Source organism: Vigna unguiculata, chromosome 7, assembly GCF_037176805.1.
Source record: "Vigna unguiculata cultivar grain cowpea cultivar isolate G323 ecotype 2 chromosome 7, ASM3717680v1, whole genome shotgun sequence".
NCBI classification, from domain to species: domain Eukaryota; kingdom Viridiplantae; phylum Streptophyta; class Magnoliopsida; order Fabales; family Fabaceae; genus Vigna; species Vigna unguiculata.
In genome coordinates this window covers 26,488,061-26,509,938 of record NC_140798.1, presented here as the reverse complement: position 1 = coordinate 26,509,938, position 21,878 = coordinate 26,488,061, and the positions used below count along the sequence as shown (strand labels likewise).

General features: G+C 35.1%; 5 protein-coding genes across 6 annotated transcripts; 4 read left to right on the top strand and 1 right to left on the bottom strand.

Moving 5' to 3' along the window:
- Nucleotides 1-301: 301 nt before the first annotated feature.
- On the top strand, nucleotides 302-1,107 carry LOC114189794 (photosystem II reaction center W protein, chloroplastic-like). The gene is made up of 2 exons (XM_028078481.2): nucleotides 302-535; nucleotides 710-1,107. Exons 1-2 carry the CDS (start codon nucleotides 448-450, stop codon nucleotides 1,018-1,020), a joined length of 399 nt encoding a protein of 132 aa, XP_027934282.1. The 5' UTR covers nucleotides 302-447; the 3' UTR covers nucleotides 1,021-1,107.
- A 1,531-nt stretch (nucleotides 1,108-2,638) lies between these two features.
- Nucleotides 2,639-8,078, top strand: GR (glutathione reductase). 2 transcript variants are annotated; one of them, XM_085676169.1, is made up of 12 exons: nucleotides 2,639-3,045; nucleotides 3,771-3,996; nucleotides 4,109-4,387; nucleotides 4,472-4,648; nucleotides 5,120-5,173; nucleotides 5,248-5,396; nucleotides 6,545-6,608; nucleotides 6,716-6,886; nucleotides 6,977-7,114; nucleotides 7,493-7,584; nucleotides 7,770-7,884; nucleotides 8,024-8,078. In XM_085676169.1, the coding sequence occupies exons 1-10, from the start codon at nucleotides 2,708-2,710 to the stop codon at nucleotides 7,529-7,531; spliced, it is 1,635 nt and encodes a 544-aa protein (XP_085532295.1). In that variant the 5' UTR covers nucleotides 2,639-2,707; the 3' UTR covers nucleotides 7,532-7,584; nucleotides 7,770-7,884; nucleotides 8,024-8,078. The 2 variants fall into 2 exon arrangements, with proteins under 2 accessions (XP_085532295.1, XP_027937137.1); XM_028081336.2 differs by having other exon boundaries at nucleotides 2,640-3,045; nucleotides 7,770-8,078.
- Nucleotides 8,079-11,090: 3,012 nt separating this feature from the next.
- LOC114189678 (uncharacterized) lies at nucleotides 11,091-12,482 on the top strand. Its single transcript, XM_028078311.2, has 3 exons — nucleotides 11,091-11,613; nucleotides 11,703-11,837; nucleotides 11,919-12,482. The coding sequence occupies exons 1-3, from the start codon at nucleotides 11,176-11,178 to the stop codon at nucleotides 12,399-12,401; spliced, it is 1,056 nt and encodes a 351-aa protein (XP_027934112.2). The 5' UTR covers nucleotides 11,091-11,175; the 3' UTR covers nucleotides 12,402-12,482.
- Nucleotides 12,483-13,746: 1,264 nt separating this feature from the next.
- Nucleotides 13,747-15,692, top strand: LOC114191264 (protein FAR1-RELATED SEQUENCE 5-like). Its single transcript, XM_028080435.1, has 4 exons — nucleotides 13,747-14,328; nucleotides 14,443-14,829; nucleotides 15,361-15,435; nucleotides 15,678-15,692. The coding sequence occupies exons 1-4, from the start codon at nucleotides 13,747-13,749 to the stop codon at nucleotides 15,690-15,692; spliced, it is 1,059 nt and encodes a 352-aa protein (XP_027936236.1).
- A 589-nt stretch (nucleotides 15,693-16,281) lies between these two features.
- On the bottom strand, nucleotides 16,282-21,422 carry LOC114191262 (uncharacterized). The gene is made up of 12 exons (XM_085675994.1): nucleotides 21,290-21,422; nucleotides 19,028-19,125; nucleotides 18,325-18,951; nucleotides 18,124-18,249; nucleotides 17,544-18,046; nucleotides 17,375-17,459; nucleotides 17,199-17,292; nucleotides 17,010-17,155; nucleotides 16,803-16,931; nucleotides 16,613-16,716; nucleotides 16,432-16,522; nucleotides 16,282-16,338 (listed from the first exon to the last, which is right to left on the bottom strand). The coding sequence occupies exons 2-12, from the start codon at nucleotides 19,109-19,111 to the stop codon at nucleotides 16,282-16,284; spliced, it is 2,046 nt and encodes a 681-aa protein (XP_085532120.1). The 5' UTR covers nucleotides 19,112-19,125; nucleotides 21,290-21,422.
- Nucleotides 21,423-21,878: the final 456 nt, after the last annotated feature.

Below are 21,878 nucleotides of genomic sequence, written 5' to 3'. Positions count from 1 at the left end.
TTTTTTATCTGTTAATATAGAACTAGTCCCACTGCCAGAAAAATTATCATGTATATGTAATTTGGAAAGAGGAAAGAGAAAAGAGGCTCACTGTGTATATGTATTTGGAAGATGTGAAATTATTTATTTCCCCTCGTTTCATACAAGAACAGTTAAAAGTAATTATTATTTTTCCGGGAAAAAAGTTTGTTCCAACTTCCTAGATGAATAAGGAGAAAATATGGGTTAATTGACACGTGGCTTGAAATTATTGGCTTGCTGCAGATAAGGATATCTAACAAGAGGCCACAATCTATCTATGTTTTGTGGTGCATAGACTCTCTTTGGATCGATGATATTAACTTTAACATTAGGTTTGGTACTAAGCTGGGTACCCTCGCTCTTTACAGTCTGATCATATTCCACTTCAGTTCCACACTCAGTGATCTTTCGTAGTTACTGAAAAAAATGGCAACCATCTCCGCTGCTACCACCACCCCCTCGATCACATGTCTCGTGCAAAAGCGGCCTCTTGGGGTCTCATCTCCTGTTCTTGGTTTGTCTTTTCTCATCCTAATTTCCCATTGTAAATAAGGAGTTTAAGCTATTTCATGTTGCTTGAGAGTTTTGGTTATCTTATCTGGATGAGAATTTTAAGATACATGTTTTAATTGATTGTTTGGTCTAGAATAATGTTTTCTGATGTAGAGCATTAAATTGTTTTATATAGGATTGCCAAAAATGGGTAAGGTGGGAAAAGTGAGGTGTTCCATGGAGGAAAAACCTTGTGTGAAGGAAAGCAGCTCAAGCATGGGGATGGGAGCATCTCTGATGGCAGCCACCTGTGCTGCAGTGATGTCAGGCCCAGCCATGGCCTTGGTGGATGAGAGACTCAGCACTGAGGGAACCGGGCTTCCCTTTGGGCTTAGCAACAACCTTCTTGGTTGGATCCTGTTGGGTGTCTTTGCTCTTATATGGGCTCTCTTCTTTGTCTACACTTCAACTCTTGAAGAGGATGAAGAGTCGGGCTTGTCCCTTTAAATTCTGGCTTCATCTTCTGTTGTGTTAAAACAAACCTGTGTGCTTAATTTCGTCTTCTTTCTTTCAACTTCAACACAATCTTCATCACTCCTTCTTTCTGTTGTCTGTTCAATTCTTCACACTAAATAACATAAACAGCTACTCGACGGTGGAAGTGTAAAGTGGACGAGTAGAAGAAGAAGCATTTGTGGCGCTTAAAGAATCAATATAAGAAATGCTATTAATTTTCCAAAACCCAATAAACCAAGATCTATGTTCTTCTGAGACTACGCTAAGCCTTGCAGATCTGGTTCAGAAGATAAAATAATGTGATCTAGAAGAAAAGAAAAAAAATGTGCATATAATGGTTAATTGTAATAATTTAAAATAAAATTATACAACTACGATAGTTTTATCTAACTTTGGCAACATTGAATAGCATATCTGATCCATCATACCAAAGTGGTTTTATCAGTCTAAAGATTCAACCTTTGATGATGGTTCAGCCCAGGATATTCATATTTTGATTATGGGCATGTTCGAAATAAATAAGGTTTAAGTTTGACTCGAGTATCTTAAGATGGGTAGATCCGAACAAGAAGAGCTCAACAAGATCGTGAGAAGAAGTCTCTGGTCTTGGGTTAAATTCCTGTTGCAAAGGAGACCCTTTCGGCTCTACAAATAGGAACTTCGTTGCAACAACCAACGTTGTCGGGGGAGAAACTGTAGGAGTAGAAAAAAAAAAAAAATGTTAATGTTCTTATTGTTGAAAACTTTTTTGCCTTAGAAATGGAATAAAGTGGTTTTGAGGTGGCTTCAGACAATGCCTTTGATATGAAATATTATTCTCGGTCCTCAAGTGCTACACAGTTGTATCACATTGCATCATTATATTTTGATATGAACTTCATTATCACATAATCTAAAATTATAACTATTGTAAGAAAAAATTCAAAATAATATAAATTTAAATGTATAGATATAAAAAAATTAAAACATAAAAAACAAACCTATATTCACAAATAATGAGGACCAAACATTTATATTAGTCTTTGGTTTCTGTATAAATGAATGTTTTTCACATAAATTGGGCTCTTTCTCTTATTTTTTACTTTGATGGTATCATTATTATTTTTTAAAATTGGATTTCATTTAATCCCATTTCTTTATTTAACAGATGACTAATTAGTACATTAACCTGGTTTATTTTTTATTTGAAATATTTTATTTATAGGCTGAATGCATTAGTTGATAGGCAATAAAAACACTTTGAATATTTCGGATACTTATTTTATTTTATTTTTTTATTGAATTTTTTAATTAAAAATAGTCACTTAATTTTTAATCTATTTCATGGTTTTGAAGAAAGCTTAAGTTTCATACACTTTTTTATTTTGGTTTTTTTATTTATTTTATAGCGCTTAAAAATAATTCTTAGCACTTATTAATTCAATTATAATATAGTATAGTAAATATGATATTTTTCTGGAAGAAAAAAATATTTTTTTTTTGTCTTGAATCTTTTGGTTTGATAAGAATTATTCTTACTTTATGGAATATAATTGATGATTCTAAAATTACATAATCAGGGTTTTCTATTTTAGAAGTGAAAAGGAGTATAAAGCTATATTGCGACAAGTAAATTTGCATTAGCAAGCAAAAGGAGTCCACAGACAGAAGAAGTGAAAAAAACAGAAATACAAAAGCAATGGCAACTTCGCTCTCTTTCTCGCCATCGCTCTCTCTCAACACTCTCTTCTTCTCCAAAACGCTTCCATTTCCTCGCTCTTCTTTTCTCCGTCGCCCTCTTTCCAAATCCCTAATTCCAATTTTCACGCGCCGCTGCACCTTCTCCGTGCGCGCCGAATCTCAAAACGGAGCCGAGCCTGTCGCTGTCCACTACGACTTTGACCTCTTCACCATCGGCGCAGGAAGCGGCGGCGTCCGAGCCGCTCGTTTCGCCGCCAATAACGGTGCTTCTGTTGCCATCTGCGAGCTTCCTTTCTCCACCGTCGCTTCCGAAACCACCGGAGGCGTCGGCGGAACGTGAGTTTCTCGTTTTCCCTCTGTTTTTACTATTTCGATTTGTTAAACTAGGGTTTCTTGTTGTGGAGGACAGGATACGTGGATTTCGGGCTAACCGGCTCTTTTGACAAGTCACAGTGTTAGATATGTAATTGGGTTTTTCATGCAACGTAATGAAAATATTTAAATACTGGTATCACTGGAATTCCTTTCCGTTCTTAAATTACAACAGATTTAAAATGTTAAGTGTAGATATTAAAAAAATATTTTTAAGTATGGATACTAATTTTCTTTTTACTAGTATAAAATAGTAATTAATCAATTATAGATAATAAAATACGAAAAAAAAGAGAGTTAATATTTTCTTATATTAGCTTACATAATCTCATTTGTAGAAGTTCTATCTATATCTATTAACTTCTTCAAAAGTTTATTTAAAGTATTGCATACAGCTTAACTAATTGGAGAAACTTAATTCATTTTTTTTTTTAAATCTACAATTGCAATTTATAAAAACCGGCTTATTTTCTTTATGATATCACAATAATGACTGAGCCTTAAACTCAACCGGTGGTGGCTTTTGTATGAAAAAATGTTTACAACTTAGCTATTTCAATCAATTTTCCCTCTATTATGGCCTTCTCATTGTGTTAATTGGGTATGCTATTCAGTTTTTGTTCCTTTGTAAAAGAATTCAAATTCAAATGCTTCGTTTTTATGTTTCCTTTTTTGTCTTCTCCTTGTAGCTGTGTAATACGAGGATGCGTGCCAAAGAAGTTGCTTGTTTATGCATCAAAATTTTCTCATGAGTTTGAAGAAAGTCATGGTTTTGGCTGGAGTTATGACAGTGAGCCCAAGCATGATTGGAGTAGTTTGATAGCTAATAAGAATGCTGAGTTGCAGCGTCTTACTGGCATATACAAGAATATCTTGAACAATGCTGGGGTCAAGCTGATCGAAGGGCATGGAAAGGTAGGATAATGCTATGGCTTCGTTTTGAAGTACTCTATAGCTTTCTAGATATTAATCAATGAATGAAGATTTTGTTTCTATTTTATGGTGATGTTGCTTTTGGAATCCGCAGATTATAGATGCTCACACGGTTGACGTTAATGGTAAGCAATATTCAGCCAAACACATTTTAGTTTCCGTCGGAGGTCGTCCCTTCATTCCTGATATTCCTGGGAAGGAATACGCAATAGATTCAGATATTGCCCTTGATTTACCATCACAACCTGGGAAAATAGCCATTGTTGGTGGTGGTTACATTGCCTTGGAGTTTGCTGGTATCTTTAATGGTTTGAAAAGCGACGTTCATCTCTTTATACGGCAAAAGAAGGTTCTGAGGGGATTTGATGAAGAGGTATACACTCATGAATGATTTATAATTGGAGAATAGGTGCTGCTTAGTATACTATCCCATTCAAATTGCGAACTATGTCTGCAGATTAGAGATTTTGTTGGAGAACAAATGTCTCTGAGAGGTATTGAAATCCATCCTGAGGAGTCTCCCCAAGCTATCACGAAGTCAGCTGATGGTTCATTCACTTTAAAAACCAACAAAGGTACAATGAATGGTTTCTCACATATTATGTTTGCTACTGGACGAAGACCTAATACTAAGGTATTATTTTCAGTTGTATTGTTTTACTTTTCAGTAGCTACCTGTTTGAAATTTAAATACGTGGCTATATTTTTCATCTTAGAAAATGATTTAGAGGCGAGGAATTTGATTGACCTTACCAATATTAACAACTTACACTATTAAATATATCAATAGAAATAGTTTTTAACTGTTGTTTTAGTTCATTATGTGGCAATATTTTCTCCAAGTTATGTGCATAATTTTCTTTGAATAATTCTGTGCTGATGCTTCATGCTAATTTCAATCTTTATTGAAGTTCAAAGGTCTGGAACTTTTGAACTACGGTGTATTTGGCCTTGTTTCATAGTTGGCCTAGTTTCCTTAATAGTTACTTTACATGTTTCAAATTTTAAAATTTAAATTTTTACTTTTCAAGCATCTTATTTTTATGCATTTAACAGAAAGAGACAAAAACATAGAGAATATTTATGAACTTTGATTTCACTGCAGAACTTAGGGCTGGAGTCTGCTGGTGTGAAACTAGCTAAAGATGGATCAATAGAGGTAATTTAAGCCTTATCATTGGTTCTATTTGGTGTATATTCTTATGATATTGGGCTCACTCTTCTTCATTCCAGGTTGATGAATACTCTCAAACATCAGTTCCTTCAATCTGGGCGGTTGGAGATGTTACAAACAGAATAAATCTGACCCCAGTTGCTTTGATGGAGGCAGGGGCAATAGTAAAAACACTGTTTCAGGATAACCCAACAAAACCTGATTATAGGTATTATATACGTAATGCATCATGTTTAGTTATAGGTTTTTATTAGCATTTTGCTTGAGCTCACATGCATTTTTAAACAAAATATCATTAATAATAAATTGGTAAAAGAACTGATAGTGTATGAAAGTAGTCCTGTGACAATAACGGTTGCTTATAAAGTTTGTATAAAATATAGCTTGACTTTTTGTATTTTTACTACTCCTTGATACCTATAAAGTATAATTTTTCCATTTATTGCAATTCAATCCTGGATAATATTTTAACTGCTTGTTTTTTATTGTTAAAACACAATGAAATATCCTGGTCGCTGGACTTCAGAAAACATATCTTTGAGATGTCAAAGGTGCCAGTTATATAATGTAATTATTAACCTTAAACATATTCTAAAAGAATCCATATTCTAATATTTTTAATCTTCATGAATTGCTGATACATTTTAAGAAACCAGTGTTAGGATTGCAAGAAATTCATATATAACCTTCAATGGTGACTTAGTAACTGGTCTGGTACTGTCAGTTATATCCTCAAATGGCTTCACTATTTTCAGAGAATATCATTATACAAATCCAACTGTTGAATCGTGGGTATCTATTCTGCCAATCTTGCTCACCCAATCATTACACTTTTGAAATATTTTTATTTGTTTGAAAGCTTGTTCATAAATCTTTGATGATTAAAGTAATCGACAATGCATATCAATTCACATTTGTGATGAAATTAATGAAACCGTTTGTTAAAAGGCCAAATTACTTGGAATTTCGTTACCTTATTCGCAGATATTGAGAACAGAGCTGAGTAGTTCAGCCAGGTGAAGAAACGAAAATCTTTATTGTATTTCAAACAGTTTAAAATTTTGGTCCTGAGTTTACTTCTTATTTGTTGGGACCCAACCAAATAGAATTTCACCCAATAGTTAATAATAGAGAAACGGTTGAAAAAAAAGCCAAACAGTATCTTGCTAGTAAATCTTCTGTTCAATCATTTATTAGTGCATACGTTACGCTCTAGCTTTCCGTTTCCATAATGTGTTTCACTCATTCCTGAACGTGCATGTAATATCGGAAGCTAATCTTGGTAACTTGTACACTGCTGTGTTTTAGTAAATTCATAGCTTCCCAACTGATTCTGTTACTTTCCTCTTTATCTAGAACTGTTCCTTCCGCTGTATTTTCTCAACCACCAATTGGACAAGTTGGTCTTACGGAAGAACAGGTGAGAGAATTATGCAGTGTCTGATTCTCATACATGTAAATGGTCTTGTGCATATTTTAATCGGTTGTGTAGATTAATGTTTTATGATACTTTTTGTGATTTTCCAGGCTGTACAACAGTATGGAGATATTGACATCTTCACTGCAGATTTTAGGCCGCTGAAATCTACTCTCTCTGGGCTTCCTGATCGGGTGTTTATGAAAGTAGTAGTCTCTGCAAAGACAAATAAAGTTTTGGGTCTGCATATGTGTGGAGAAGATGCTCCTGAAATTATACAGGTTTTTAGAGTTGTTACAGCTGCTCTGTATTGCCTTATTAACTATACGTGAAATTTCAATTCACTTGACATGCGTTCGCTTGATGCCCAGGGGTTTGCAATTGCTATCAAAGCGGGCTTAACCAAGGCTGACTTCGATGCCACTGTAGGCGTTCACCCAAGTGCAGCTGAGGAATTTGTTACCATGAGGACTCCTACTAGGAGGATTCGAAAGAGTCAATCATCTGAGGTAAGTCGATGATTCTTCCATTTATTTCATTTATTTCTTTCCATGTGTTTCTTGTCCAGAATTTTGGTCAACAAAATGAATAACTTGGTGATTTAATTGGTAATGAATAATATCAACTATAGAACTTTGGAATTGAAGGCCACTACATTTATTTAAAAATAGCAATAAAACATAGTTGCGGCTGCCTTATTTTTTTTTTTTTTCCTGCACGACTAGCTATCAAATCCAAAGTCTGGCTGTTGTCTGGCAATGTGATTTTCATTTCGGCTTTAAAATCTGTAATTTTCAATATTGATGATGCATGCTCTTCTAATAATTTTGAATGGATAGTTTTGCAACTTTCTATGATATAAGTAATGTTGTTCCGTTTAATATCAGGGAAAATCGGGTTCTGTAAAAGCTACTGCAGGAGTTTAACAATATTGCTATGCTTAATCGTTATACTTGAAGAAACCAGTCGGTGTCTCAAGGTATCAATGAATTTCTGTTTATTGGAAGAATACATAATTTTTCGTAGTAACTTGTTGCGTTAAATTTCTTAATGGTGAGTAAGGACTTGAGTATTTTAATGTTAGTGGATATTAGTACGTGGACAAGTAAAATTACGAAATGATATGTAATTTCAGTAACTGACTTTTTTGTGATTCTTAACCAGATTGGTTGTCACTGAAATTATCGTGATTGTCAAATGGTTAGACGAAATTCAGGACGATCTTCAGCGATCGAGTTTTCAGCACAGTGCATGGAATGTTGGATTGAGTCCGGAGAAGGCGAGTGAAGTTTTCGTTGCCATTTATTTTCCTTTGTAATTTAAATCATTTTCTTTCGCCAGTCCTTTCATGTACAAAAATAAAAGGAAATTCCTTGAGGGAGTTTGATTTAAAATAGTCTTTTTTATCGAATTTGTAGGGGCATCCAGACAAAAAACAGTGGCCAGCATGAATAATAGTTTTCTTTTCTAATATTTGTAATTTCCAACTGCAAAATTTATTCCTTGTGGCTTAAGAAATATAATTTAGTGGTCAAAGGTTATATATAAAATGTTTTGTGGTTAAAGGATTTTAATTTTAATTTGGTGATTAGATAAACAAAGGGTTGTCTAGACTTCGACACCCATTCAACTACATAACCATGTCTACACGTATTTACTCTTTGTCAGTAACATTTCATAAAAGCCGAGGTAGAGAAAGAGAAACATAAGGTCCGAATAAATGAAACATTTACCATTTTTATTTTTTACTCCACGCTATCTTTAATCCCATTTTCTTAAAGGAAAATGATACGCTGACCCTTTATTTTGATTCCATAAGTGACTCCATACAAGTGACTCCATGACATGGTATGCACAGGTGGATTAAATTTTTTAAATTAAAATTAATTTTTTTGAAACATTTTACTTGAGATGTGGCAAAAGCGGAGAGTGTGGTTAGGCGTGAATAATCGGGTCAGAAGGCGTTTTGGATAGTGGGTTAGGGCGCGTCTTAATTGAAAGGGTAGGAAATTAGGGTTTCGTGTGGAGAGTGGGAGCAAAAATCAGAGAAGGGAAAAGAAAGAAAGAAAGGGAAAACCCACTGAAAAGGAGAAAGGAAGAAAGGAGAAAGGAGAAAGGAGAAAGGAAGAAAGGAGAATACGTGTGTTGTAGTGAGTTGAAAAAGACGAAAAGAGAAGACGAAGGGAGAAGATGAAGGGAGAAGACGTTCCTGCCAAATTTAGGGTTTTTCTTTGTCTCCATTGTTGGATTCAGCTTCGTGAAAAACGAGAAAAGAGAAAAGAAAGAAAGAAAGGGAAAACCCAGTCGAAAGGAGAAAGGAAGAAAGGAGAGGAAAGGAGAAAGGAGAAAGGAAGCAAGGAGAATACGTGTGTTGTAGTGAGTCGAAAAAGACGAAGGGAGAAGACGAAGAGAGAAGACGAAGGGAGAAGACATTCCTGCCAAAGTTAGGGTTTTTCTTCGTCTCCATTGTTGGATTCAGCTTCGTAGTTCGTAGGTATGTTTTGTTTTATCTGCGTTTCTCCACTACGGCAACAAGTTTGTGGTATTTTTTTCCAAAGTCGTCGTTGTGGGTTTTTTGGTTAAGGAATTGAGATTTTTTTTTGGTTTTCGCCGGCATAGTGAAGTGACTTATTGTTTAAAGACAAATTTAACATGTATCTTGTACAGGTGAATGACCACAACACTGTAATCCTCCACAAAGCTTGCGAAGTTAGGGTTTGTGGTGCTTTCAGTTGTTCGATTCAGGCGGTGGTTGGTATGTTTGTGTTATTTTTCCTTTTCTGTGATTTTGGTGCTTTGATAGATGCATGAATACTAGTTTTCTAACTAGGTTGATGAAATCTGTCTTATTTTATTGTGATGACCTGTTTGCTGACAAGTGATGACCTGTGCTGCATTTTGTGCAATAATGTGGTTTGACTAAATTTTTTGAATTCATAGCAGTCAATAGTTGATTATGGGGTAATTATGTATGGGTAATATGCAGGTGATTAAGTATGGGTAATATGCATTCATATGTAGTTATCTCTTTGATGTGGTTTGAAACCCAAGTGGATTAAAGTTGTATGATTTATTGATGATGACTTCTGTGCATCCAAGTGATGAGTTGTGCTGCATTTTTTGCAATCATGTGTATTGACTCAATCTTTTTAACTTCCATACTATTTTATTCCACAACTGATTATTGGGTGAGTCTGTTTGGATAATGTGAGTTAATTTCTAAATATTCCTTAGATGTGGTTTCATTGGCAACTTGAGTACACTTGTTTGATGTATGACTGATGACCTGTTTGCTCATAAGTGATGACTTGTGTTTTATTTTTTGGAACCATGTGGTATGAATCAATTTTTTCATGTTCCATGTGATAGCACTGAATAGTTGATTATGGGGTGATTACGTATGGGTAATATGAATTCATCTGTAGTTATCTCTTTGATGTGTTTTCAAACCCAAGTGGATTAAAGTTGTATGATTTATTGATGATGACTTGTGTGCATCCAAGGGATGAGTTGTGCTGCATTTTTTGCAATCATGTGTGTTGACTCAATCTTTTTAACTTTCATACTATTTTATTCCACAACTGATTATTGGGTGAGTCTGTTTGGATAATGTGAGTTAATTTGTAAATATTCCTTAGATGTGGTTTCATTGGCAACTTGAGTACACTTGTTTGATATATGATTGATGACCTGTTTGGTCACAACTGATGACCTGTTTGGTCACAACTGATGATCTGTGTTGAATATTTTGGAAGCGTGTGGTATGACTGAATTTTTGTGATCTTTCATGTGCACTGAATAGTTGATTATGGGGTGATTACGTATGGGTAATATGCATTCATCTGTAGTTATCTCTTTGATGTGGTTTCAAACCCAAGTGGATTAAAGTTGTATGATTTATTGATGATGACTTACAATCATGTGTGTTGACTCAATCTTTTTAACTTCCATACTATTTTATTGCACAACTGATTATTGGGTGATTCTGTTTGGATAATGTGAGTTAATTTGTAATTATTCCTTAGATGTGGTTTCATTGCCAACTTGATTACACGTGTGTGATATATGACTGATGACCTGTTTGGTCACAAGTGATGACCTGTGTTGAATATTCTGGAAGCGTGTGGTATGACTGAATTTTTGTGATCTTTCATGTGATAACACTCAATAGTTGATTATGGGGTGATTACGTATGGATAGTGTGATTTCATTTTAAATTATATGTTTGATGAAATTATGTATTCAGGTCATAAATATGGCTGCATTCCGTGAGGGAAGTGAATTCAATGTTGACCGCAAGGTATGATAAATTTTGTTTTTCAATTTATTTGCAAATTTGTCATGTAAAAAATGACATAACTATTTTTTTTTTGTTCCAGATCTGTTTTAGGCATTCATGCCGGACAAAATTGATTGGTAGTTTGAATAACAAGTTAACAGATGAGCAAAAATCATTTATCCGAGGAACACCATTTGGATGGATGGTTGAGTTGACAGAGTCTGTTAAAATATCTAGGAATCTTTTGACTCCGTTAATCAGTAGGTGGGTTGAAAGGTTGGGGGGTTTGACATGAGTGCACAAGTTGTTGGATTTACCTATTTAGATGTATGTCTTGGTCTAGGTTTGAGGGTGGTGGGTGAGAACATTGATTTAAACCAGGAAGGGTTAAATAGTGATTCAAGGAATTTATTTGGAGCTTCCCAAGTTGTTGATATCGACATGGTATATGATTACATCTTGAAACATATTAAAGTGCTTTGTTTAGAGGATTTTGGTAAGCTTTATGTTTTGTTAGCAATTTCTGAGTTTTTGTTGCCCAATCGTAATGGAACAATTTTTTCTATTTTGTTTAACATTGTTGATGACCTGGGTAGTATTGGGAAATTTAATTGGGGTCGAGTGGTGTATGAGTTTTTGGTTGGCAGTATATGTGAAGCTAAATTGTTCTTGAAGGAGAAACAAAGTACCAAACACTTCCACGTAGCTGGATGTGTTTATTTGTTACAGGTACTATATGTTAAATTAAATTAGAAGTTGTTTGATCCGTTTAAAATATTTGGTTGAGTTATGTCTGATTTTGATTACAATTGAGGCAGTTATGGTCTTTTGACCATTTTTTGATACCGAATTTAAAGGATTGTCAGCGCACGACAAAGTTTCCCCGAATCTTGCATTGGATGGAAATGAAAGCAGGGGACAATGTAATTAAAAGGAGTTTGACAAATAACACTGTAAGTTGGGTATTTTGTTGTTTGATTTTTTTCCTAAATCTGTCATCTATATTGATTGAAGTTTATTGTGAATTGTTTCAGGTTGTTGCAGATGTTGCTGCCTCTGCAGAAGAGCTGACCAATCCCTTTGTTAAAGAAGGGTTTGAGGTATACGGACGTCAAAGTAAGGGTACTAAAATAGTTGACTTAATTAAAGCTGTCGAACAACAAGAAAGTGTGCTAGGGGAATTGCAAAAAGAACTTGAAGACTTGAATGCAATGATGATTGAGAGGAAGAACCAACGCCAGCACCAGCAGGGCAAAATGAATTTTTCTGACTTTGGTGAAGCAAGTGCTGGTCATTCGCAAACACCTAATTCGAACCACCCCATTGGCTGCATTGAATTTGGCAATTCTGGTGACAGGGGTCATGTGGAAGAAGTTCATTTTCCAAATCAGGATACACAAGAATCTGAACAAAGCAACATGTATGTCCGACGAAGGGAGGGTCCTCGGTTGCGTGTTAAGAGTATAGCAATAAGAACTCCTTTTGCAGCATTTAGTGGGAGGAAACGCAATAAGTAGTTGGTTTATAGATTTGATGTTTGTTGTAATTTGGATTTGTATTGCTAAATTTGGTTTTTTTTATGTTTAGACATTGTTGTCGTGATTGATGACAATTTCCTTGTTTGGCTTACTCATTGATTTGTGGAATTCTGTGTGGTTTATGTTAAGTGATAGTTGGATGTTGATCATCTTAATTTTGATTGCGTGCAACTAAATTTTATAACAGGTGAACAGCGAATACATATGTGATCTAAAATTTAGTAATCTTGGTTACCACACAGATGACAAGTGATTAATTATGTGCAAGATGTTGTTCACAGGTCAACACTTAATATATGATTGATCTACAATTAAAATGTTAGAGTGATTAAGTCCAATTTTTTGAACCAGGTCACTACTTAATTGTTCTTGAGTCATCATATAATTTGAATATAGATAACAAAAATATCATGTTGGAGTTGTGGATGAATTATCACGTATTGTTGTTGTTTAATATATTTCATGAACGCAATAAAGGTGTTAAATTTCACTAAGTATGGAGTAGTTATTATCAATTATCACACGCCTACTTTGGTAAAGTTAACTTTCGTACAATTTATGTTATCAGACACCACGAATTTGGAAGGTGTGCAAAATGTGTATTGTAGGTCAACACTTAATACTTCATTGTTAACCAATTATTATTGTTAGTGTTAGGCATTTATGTTATATTCCAGTTGTACCACAATTTTCCCACACATTCATCATGGGCAGTAGCCTACATTAAATTTTACTCTATTTGTGTGATTGATGGTAAGTGAGTTTCATACTATAACCTTTTTCATGTATCAGAAATTATGAAGGTGTGCAAAATCTTTGTCGGTGGTCAACACTTATTTGTACATAGATGATCATATAATAAGTTAAACTGACAGTGAAATAGATATGACAGTGATAAAATAAGTTTAATATCATAGATGTAGTAGATCATTCCAACAATGCCATGAAAATTAAAATCAACATAAAAAACACTCAAGTTAAAAATAAATAACCTAAAAATTGAAGACATTAAACACTCATGAGTTAGGTTAGTGATATATTATCCAGAACAGAAGATTGAACTTTGGAACTCTCCCCAACCTCAACACATGGAATATTTGTGGGTGGAGGAACCATCATCTGCAGTATGTCCTCCACATTAGCCGTGTTAGTAGGCTCCACGTTGGGATGCAAATTGGGTCCCGAATTTGTGTTGTCATTTGCGTTTGGACTGGAATTTTTACTAGGCTGGACATCAGTTTCCACATTTTGTTTGACGACATAGTTAAGTCGCACCACAGACATAGAAGTTGACTGACAAGCTTTATTAAATCATTTTTCCAGTATGAGGGAGTTCAACAAAGACTTCTTTTTTGAAATTGATGTTGATGCAGATAATCGCATAAGCAATATATTTTGGGCAAACGGAAGGAGTCGGGCTGCATGTGTATATTTTGGTGACATTGTGTCCTTCGACACCACATACTTAACTAATAAGTACGATATGCCTTTTGCACCATTCGTGGGTGTTAATCACCATGGTCAGTCAATCTTATTAGGGTGTGGGCTTCTATGTGCTGAAGATACTGGTACGTTTGTGTGGCTATTTCGAAGTTGGTTGCGATGCATGGGAAATAAAGCCCTTGAAGGAATTGTCACTGATCAATGCAGGGCGATGCAAAATGCCATTGAAATTGTCTTCCCCAACACCCGACATCGTTGGTGCCTTTGGCACATCATGAAAAAACTACCAGAAAAATTAGTGGGATATAGCAAATACAAGGAAATCAAGCATGGTGTAAAAGAATTGGTATATGAGTCAGATAGTGCTGAAGATTTTGAGAATGGGTGGGCAAAGTTCATTGAAAAGTATGATCTTCAACTTAATGAATGGCTTTACACTTTTTACGAAGAAAGACGTCGATGGGTTCCTTGTTATTTGAAATGTCATTTTTGGGCAGGCATGTCCACAACTCAGAGAAGTGAGGGAATGAATGCTTTCTTTGATGGGTTCATCAACTCTACTACAACACTCCAATAGTTTGTTGTCCAATATGACAATGCCCTTCGTTCTAAGGCGGAGAAAGAGTGTGAAGCAGATTTTGCTTCTGCTAATACTACCCTTCCATGTGGGTCTCAGTCATTTATTGAGAGACAATTTCAAGATGAATTCACTCATGCGAAGTTTAGTGAAGTGCAAAATGAGCTTAGGTGTAAGATGAATTGTAATATCAAAAGTGTTGAAGTGCATGGTTGTAAAGCAAAATATATTGTTAAAGAGGCGTTGATATGGAAAGACCAAAGTGCAGACAAATTTAATGAAGTTATATTTGATGTTGAGACAAAAGACATTGAATGCACTTGCCGGCTTTTTGAGTTTAGAGGAGTTCTTTGCCGCCACAGCTTGATGGTCCTTGCCCAAGAGGAGGTAAAACTAGTTTCACAAAAGTATATTTTAAGTCGATGGAGCAAACGCATATTGCGAAGGCATACTTTGATAAGAGCATCATATTACACTAAGAAAGATGAACCCACTGTTCATAGGTATGACTTATTGTGTAAAAAGTTCTATGACATTGCTGAGTTTGCATGCCAAAGCGAGAGGGGTACAGAATTCTTGTGTTCCCAATTAGACTTATTATCAAGGAATCCTTTGTTATCCTGTTCCACAACATTAGGAACTGTGAACAAACAAATGTGCAAATTTCTTCTCCAATTAATAGTGGTCCTCACCAAACAACGATCCGAAGTCCAATTCATGTTAAAAGAAAGGGTCGACCACGAGGTACAAGGATGCAATCAACGGTAGAGAAGATATGCAAAAAAAAGAAAAATGCAGCAGCTAGGAATAAATCTTCTTGTAATGCCACTGTATGTATTTACTATGTTTATTTAGAGGACCATTTTTTAATATGTAGGTTGTCCAGTTTTTAATTTCATTTGTGGACATGCACTTTAGGATGGGGAACTACATACTTCAATTGCACCAGCTAATGAAATTTTGAATGCTCAAAGTAGTTCCACAACCAACATGGTTAGTATTCTTTTCGTAACTACATCTTGTTATGGTATTTTATGGAAATAATTAATTACCCTTATACCATGCCCAGGTTTATGATGTCCAGTGCACAGGCTTTCTATCACTTTTAACATCAATAGAAAGTAATCAACAACTTTTTGGTTCATAACAAATCATTAGGTATGCCACAGTACAGACATGTTTAATTTTGCCTTACATTTATGATAGCTTAATATAGTAATTGTTTTTTTTTTCAGGAACTAGTATTATAAAAAACGACATTTTTTGGATCAATTGAGATGATCAACATGGCATAACCAAACACCTTTTGTTATTAGAGTTTGTGTTTGTCAATGACATGTTTATTTATTCACACGGTCAAAGTATTTGTACTAATTACTATTTACTACGTTCAGTAGTAGTCATTAATATTATCCCCAGATTTTGTTCACAAAATTCGCATTATCATGGTGTTCTACAGTTAATTTAATTAATATGTGCCAAAATTAGGGATACCAACGTACTTATCATCAGTTACCTGGTAACACAAAAATATAAAGTGGGTATACACTTATATGGAAGTCGGTCATCACTTATATTGGAAGTTGGTCAACACAGAACAAACAGCAGGCAACTTTAATATATAACAGAATTGATTGTTAAGAACATAGTTTACAAAATTGATTCTAGTCATTGTCACTCTTAACACTGTACAAAGGAGTGCAAGTAAGAATTCTTTTGGACGTCAGCCATATAAAAAAAGACCTTAAAGTTACCCTATTAATCAACACTAAAATATTGACATTTCTACTTCTTTAAATATGGTTTAAATATTTCAAGGACAACCTCCCTATGCTTATTTTATGGGTGAAGAATCCAGTCACAAATGTACTGCTGCCTGAATTGTTGTAGATCCTCCTGCCACCAACGAACAACTACTTAATTACATATTCATATCAAAATAACTTTATGCAAGTTAAATGTAAACAGTTCCGATGGTATTATACTCACATCAGTGTAAGCTGGCATGCTTTTCCCATCAAATCTTTTGATGTCGTCCCATATCTCAAGATACTTCAACACCATAATACCACAATCATGCCTGCAAGTGGTTAACAAAACATTTATTCAAAACTTCCTAATTACGTAACCAAGCTGTATGAATAGGCTACTCAATTAAAGTTGTGCTTACAAATTAGGCTGTTCAGGAACGTCTTCAATATGGACTTCAAATGTTGGCTTCAATTTATTTTTGTCATTTAAGAATAGCCAAAAGAGATGTTCCACATTTTGTACCTATAACAGATATAAATCGAACAAAAATAATGTGAACACAATGAACATCAGTAATTGAAAATTTATAATGTCACACATGGACTTACCATGTGACTATCAATCTGTTTTCGCCTTCGACATTTGTGTGCAAGTGAATCTAAGACAAAGAACTCTTTCGTTTTACAATTAAAAGCATAACACCACCAATGTTCAGCATAAATGACTGGGGCAAACAACTGAATAGAAGTAACATTAACAAACACATTTCATTTGCTAACAAAATATAAGACCATTTAACAAGTAAAGATACTCACAAAATCTGCTGTTAATATATCCTGCACTGAAACCAAATCACGTGTCAGGTAATGCCTGTAGTCATCTAGACACCACACACGTCTATTCACCTTTCTTTTGTTACAATCAAGGATAACTACATTTTGAATCACAACAAATGTCAATACTTATACACTAATTTAAGCATAAATATTAAAGGGAAAAAAAACTTACTGTATAGAAAGGATTGAATATAACCCTGCTAATCTTCCCGGTCAACATTTTCTGTTTATACATGAACTCGTACGCTGCAAACATTATAGACTGAACACAAAAACAATAATTATATCAGTACATGGTTGTAGTAACAATACAAATAGTCATAAACTTAAGTTTCATAATTTACCATGTTATCAATCCAACCACGAGGACGAAAACATTGACATTCATCGCTCCTCAATATCTCACCATTCAAATCAACATAAATAGTTCTGAAAAGTCAAATGAAACAACTTCAAGTGTTAACTATTAGTGTGTGTTGTGGTTGAATACATTATTAATAAAAAATAGCATACCTGGAACAACCAACAGCAGTCACATCCTTATACAATTTAGCCTTATCTATAAATAGTGTATTACTTTGACCGTCAGTGTTAGGCTTAATAGCTTTGTCGTCTCCATTATGGTTGGCTTTTGGTTTGTCATTCAGGTCATCTTCCTCACACTCATGAGGTTGCGGACTCTCTTCCCGGTGTGAAGGACAAGCCTGGCCTTCATCACACTTCTTTTGCTCAGAAGGACATCCATCTTCTTCATTAACATCATTTCCTTTACCTGCACAGGAGTCAGGTTCAGGAGCATCAAAAAATTCATCACGCATCTTCTTTATCTGTTCTTTCATGTCTAGAATCACCCGTTCATGTTTTTCAAATTTTTCTTCCAAATCCACTTGCTGTTTGGAATGAGAAACACCCTCAATGCCATCATTTTTCACATTATATTGCACCTCAAAATGAACGACATTTTGCACTATTGGGTTGTTCTTCTCCTCTGCAGTTAGGGCCCAACCAAACACAATCTACAAATAAAAAAAAATCTGTTTTGGAACACATTTGGTAATAAAACCAAATTTAACCAAACATATACAAATAAAACCTTATTCTTTTCAAAAGCAGACTCAATATTAGGTGTCCTAATCTTCACGGAGGGCCACCACAGAAATCTTGGGAATTGAACCTCCCCCTCTACATCTTCTAAGCCAAGACGACGAGTAGCCCAAACCTATAACAATGTTAGACAAATCAATAAATTATGCAAATGCATAAGGAAAATAAAGGTTCTTAAAACAATAATTACCTGAACAACTACAACAGATCCGGCTAAGTTAAGGCTACGAGTATTTATCTTTTCTCGTACAACCTTACATCCATGATTGAGTGCAGAGATCAAAAAACTATGCACTGACTCTGCCCAGTTATAGTCGCTTAAGTTGTCAAGGTTGTCTAACACTTTGAAAGGCATATTGGTCACTGTCCTAGATGTCCTAGGAAAATAAAATACAGTAAAACAAAGTAACAAATACAACCTGCACGCATTGTCTACATCATCATCACTAACCACTAGGTTCTTAATCTTGTTAATTATGTCTCGCAAGGTGATTGGTTTCTTCTCAAAAAGTGAACCTACTATCCCACTTACATCAACATCAAATTCAACACATTTACCAACCATACTAAAACCTAAGCATATACAAACATCATAAACCGATAACCCCACCAAATGTTGACTTACACGAATGTATTCCCCTTGTGGAACCCATCTACGCAACACTTCCCTCAACAAAGGACAATTTATTTCCAATGCATTGTCCACCTCCAAACACCATCTAAATGGTGTTGCCTGAATCCGCTTACGGTGGGTGGCTTTTAGTACATTGTTTACTTCAACAATGTACTTGCTTTCGCACCTATGCACAATTCGCACCTATAGCACCATCAACAAAATATTATTTATTATAAATAATAAAAATAGTAAAATCACTTAAAGATTGTAATTATACCTGATCAACATTTTCCACCACCTTGTTCTTCTTTCCCTTGTTGCCTGCTTCCGGAATACATTTGCGTTTGCGTTTACTAGACATCTTACTTAAAATTCCTAAATAACATACCAAGTTCATTGAAATTCATCAAACATATATCCACAAAGTACCAAACATAAGTGAAAATTTATCACATGTAAATAATATCATAAACAATTATTGACTGGCATAATAAAACAGATACAAAATTGGATTAATACTGATTAAAAAAATGTATCACAGGTCATCACTTGGGTGCACAAAACTCATCACCAACAAATCAGACATGTTTAACCCCACTTATTACAAATCACATATTATTAACCAAATTCAGTCACCCCAAACACACGAATTGACTGCTATAGTATCAGTTCAAAAAGTTAAGTCAAACCATATTGTTGCAACAAATGCTGCACAGGTCATTACTTACTTGCAAACAGGTCATCACTTGGGTGCACAAAACTCATCACCAACATATCAGACATGTTTATCCCCACTTATTACAAATCACATATTATTAACCAAATTCAGTCACCCAAACACACGAATTGACTGCTATAGTATCAGTTCAAAAAATTAAGTCAAACCACATTGTTGCAACAAATGCTGCACAGGTCATCACTTGCAAACAGGTCATCACACACAGTGCACAAAAGTCATCACCAACATATCAGACATGTTTATCCCCACTTATTACAAATCACATATTATTAACCATATTCAGTCACCCCAAACACACGAATTGACTGCTATAGTATCAGTTCAAAAAATTGAGTCAAACCTCATTGTTGCAACAAATGTTGCACAGGTCATCACTTACTTGCACACAGGTCATCACACACAGTGCACAAAACTCATCACCAACATATCAGACATGTTTAACCCCACTTATTACAAATCACATATTATTAACCAAATTCAGTCACTCCAAACACACGAATTGACTGCTATAGTATCAGTTCAAAAAATTGAGTCAAACCACATTGTTGCAACAAATGTTGCACAGGTCATCACTTACTTGCACACAAATCATCACACACAGTGCACAAAAGTCATCACCAACAAATCACACATGTTTAACCCCACTTATTACAAATCACATATTATTAACCAAATTCAGTCACCCCAAACACACGAATTGACTGCTATAGTATCAGTTCAAAAAATTGAGTCAAACCTCATTGTTGCAACAAATGCTGCACAGGTCATCACTTACTTGCATAGAGGTCATCACAAACAAAATGTGACAGATTTAATATACCTATTCACAAAACTAGTACTTGGTTTCCCTAAGAGGATGATTTAATTATTGTGTCACACCACATTCAAAAGGTCATGTCAAAGGCACAGATAGATAAACTCCAAATATATGCTGTATGATGAATCAGATAACATATTAACATGGTCTACATCATTTTGACATATGCAAATTTGTACCACTTCAAACTCAAAAAATTGATCATGGAAGTCGCTACAGATGAACAAATAATTGAAAAAAGACAAATTTCATCAATGACTTTAACAATAAATCTTTATCACAGTTTCAAACTCAAAATATAATGACTTTAACAGTAAATCTTTATCACAGTTTAACTTTTACGTTTAGGCAGTGATAAGAAAAAAAAATGGTGTTTCAGCAATGTTGGTGATGAATGGATACAATAATAGTGGATATGGATGCACTAGTTATGTGTGTTGATAACCAATTAGTGGCTACTGGAGCTCTTATCTTAAACCCTAGTACAAAATATTACAATGATGATGTCACTACAGAGATATGAAAATGATCATATGATCTTTTTATTTTATTTTGTATTCTTTTCACAAGTTGACCCTTCAAAACTATAATGAGCAAATATTACAGAAAGAACCAAAACAATACAAAAACAAAGTGTCTACTAGGACATCTGTGATCATCTTGTGAAAGAGTTTGAGATGTTAGATGTTTCAACAAGGTATTTTTCTGCCAGAAAAAATGAAAAATTTGCTTCATAATTTGGGGATACTCTTCTATACATGTAATTTTTCTGGCAGTAATTTTCAACAAGGTATTTTCAACGTGTGTCTTGCAGGTCATATGCAGCGAAGCCAGAAAGAGAAAAACAACAGTAAATCTTTACAAATAAATTGTTCATATCCTGATGGCTGGTCAATCCATGAAGAACAATCACGACATCTAACAATTATCAAAACGCAACAAAACAAACCCTAACAAAACAAATAGAAAGAAAATCGTCATACCTACAATCTGCTACAAACCCGGTCCTGGTCCTTCGTAGAAGTGCGACCTTTGAACAATGGAGGAGATGCTTCGTCAGAACTCCCTTTCACTATGAAAACCGTTGCCGTTGTCGGTGACAATAGAACCTACAACTGCGACCACAAAAGGGGGTGAAATGAGAACTCATACCAGTTAGCGCGGGGGAGAAACGAAAGAAAGATCAAATTTTCGACCAAAAAACCATTCGCCATCTACACTGCATACCTTGCCGGTGGGAAGAAAAACGGCGACTGTGCGGAGAGAATACGCTTTTTGACTGAGTACGCGGGAGAAGGAGAAAACACAAACGGTTGAACTCCTCCGCAGCAAACGCCCTCCAAATCCGCAAACCCTAACCCTTTCAAGGTTTAGCCGCCACACAGATTTTGCTATCTTCCTTCGCCACAACAACCACTCCAGAAACCGATGCCCTTGCCGGTGACACTAGAACCTACAACTGCGACCACAATAAGGGGTGAAGTCAGAACCATACCAGTGAGCACGGGGAGAAGGAAACAATGTTAAAATTTTTTACCAATAAACCCTTCGCCATCTAAAATGCACACCCTG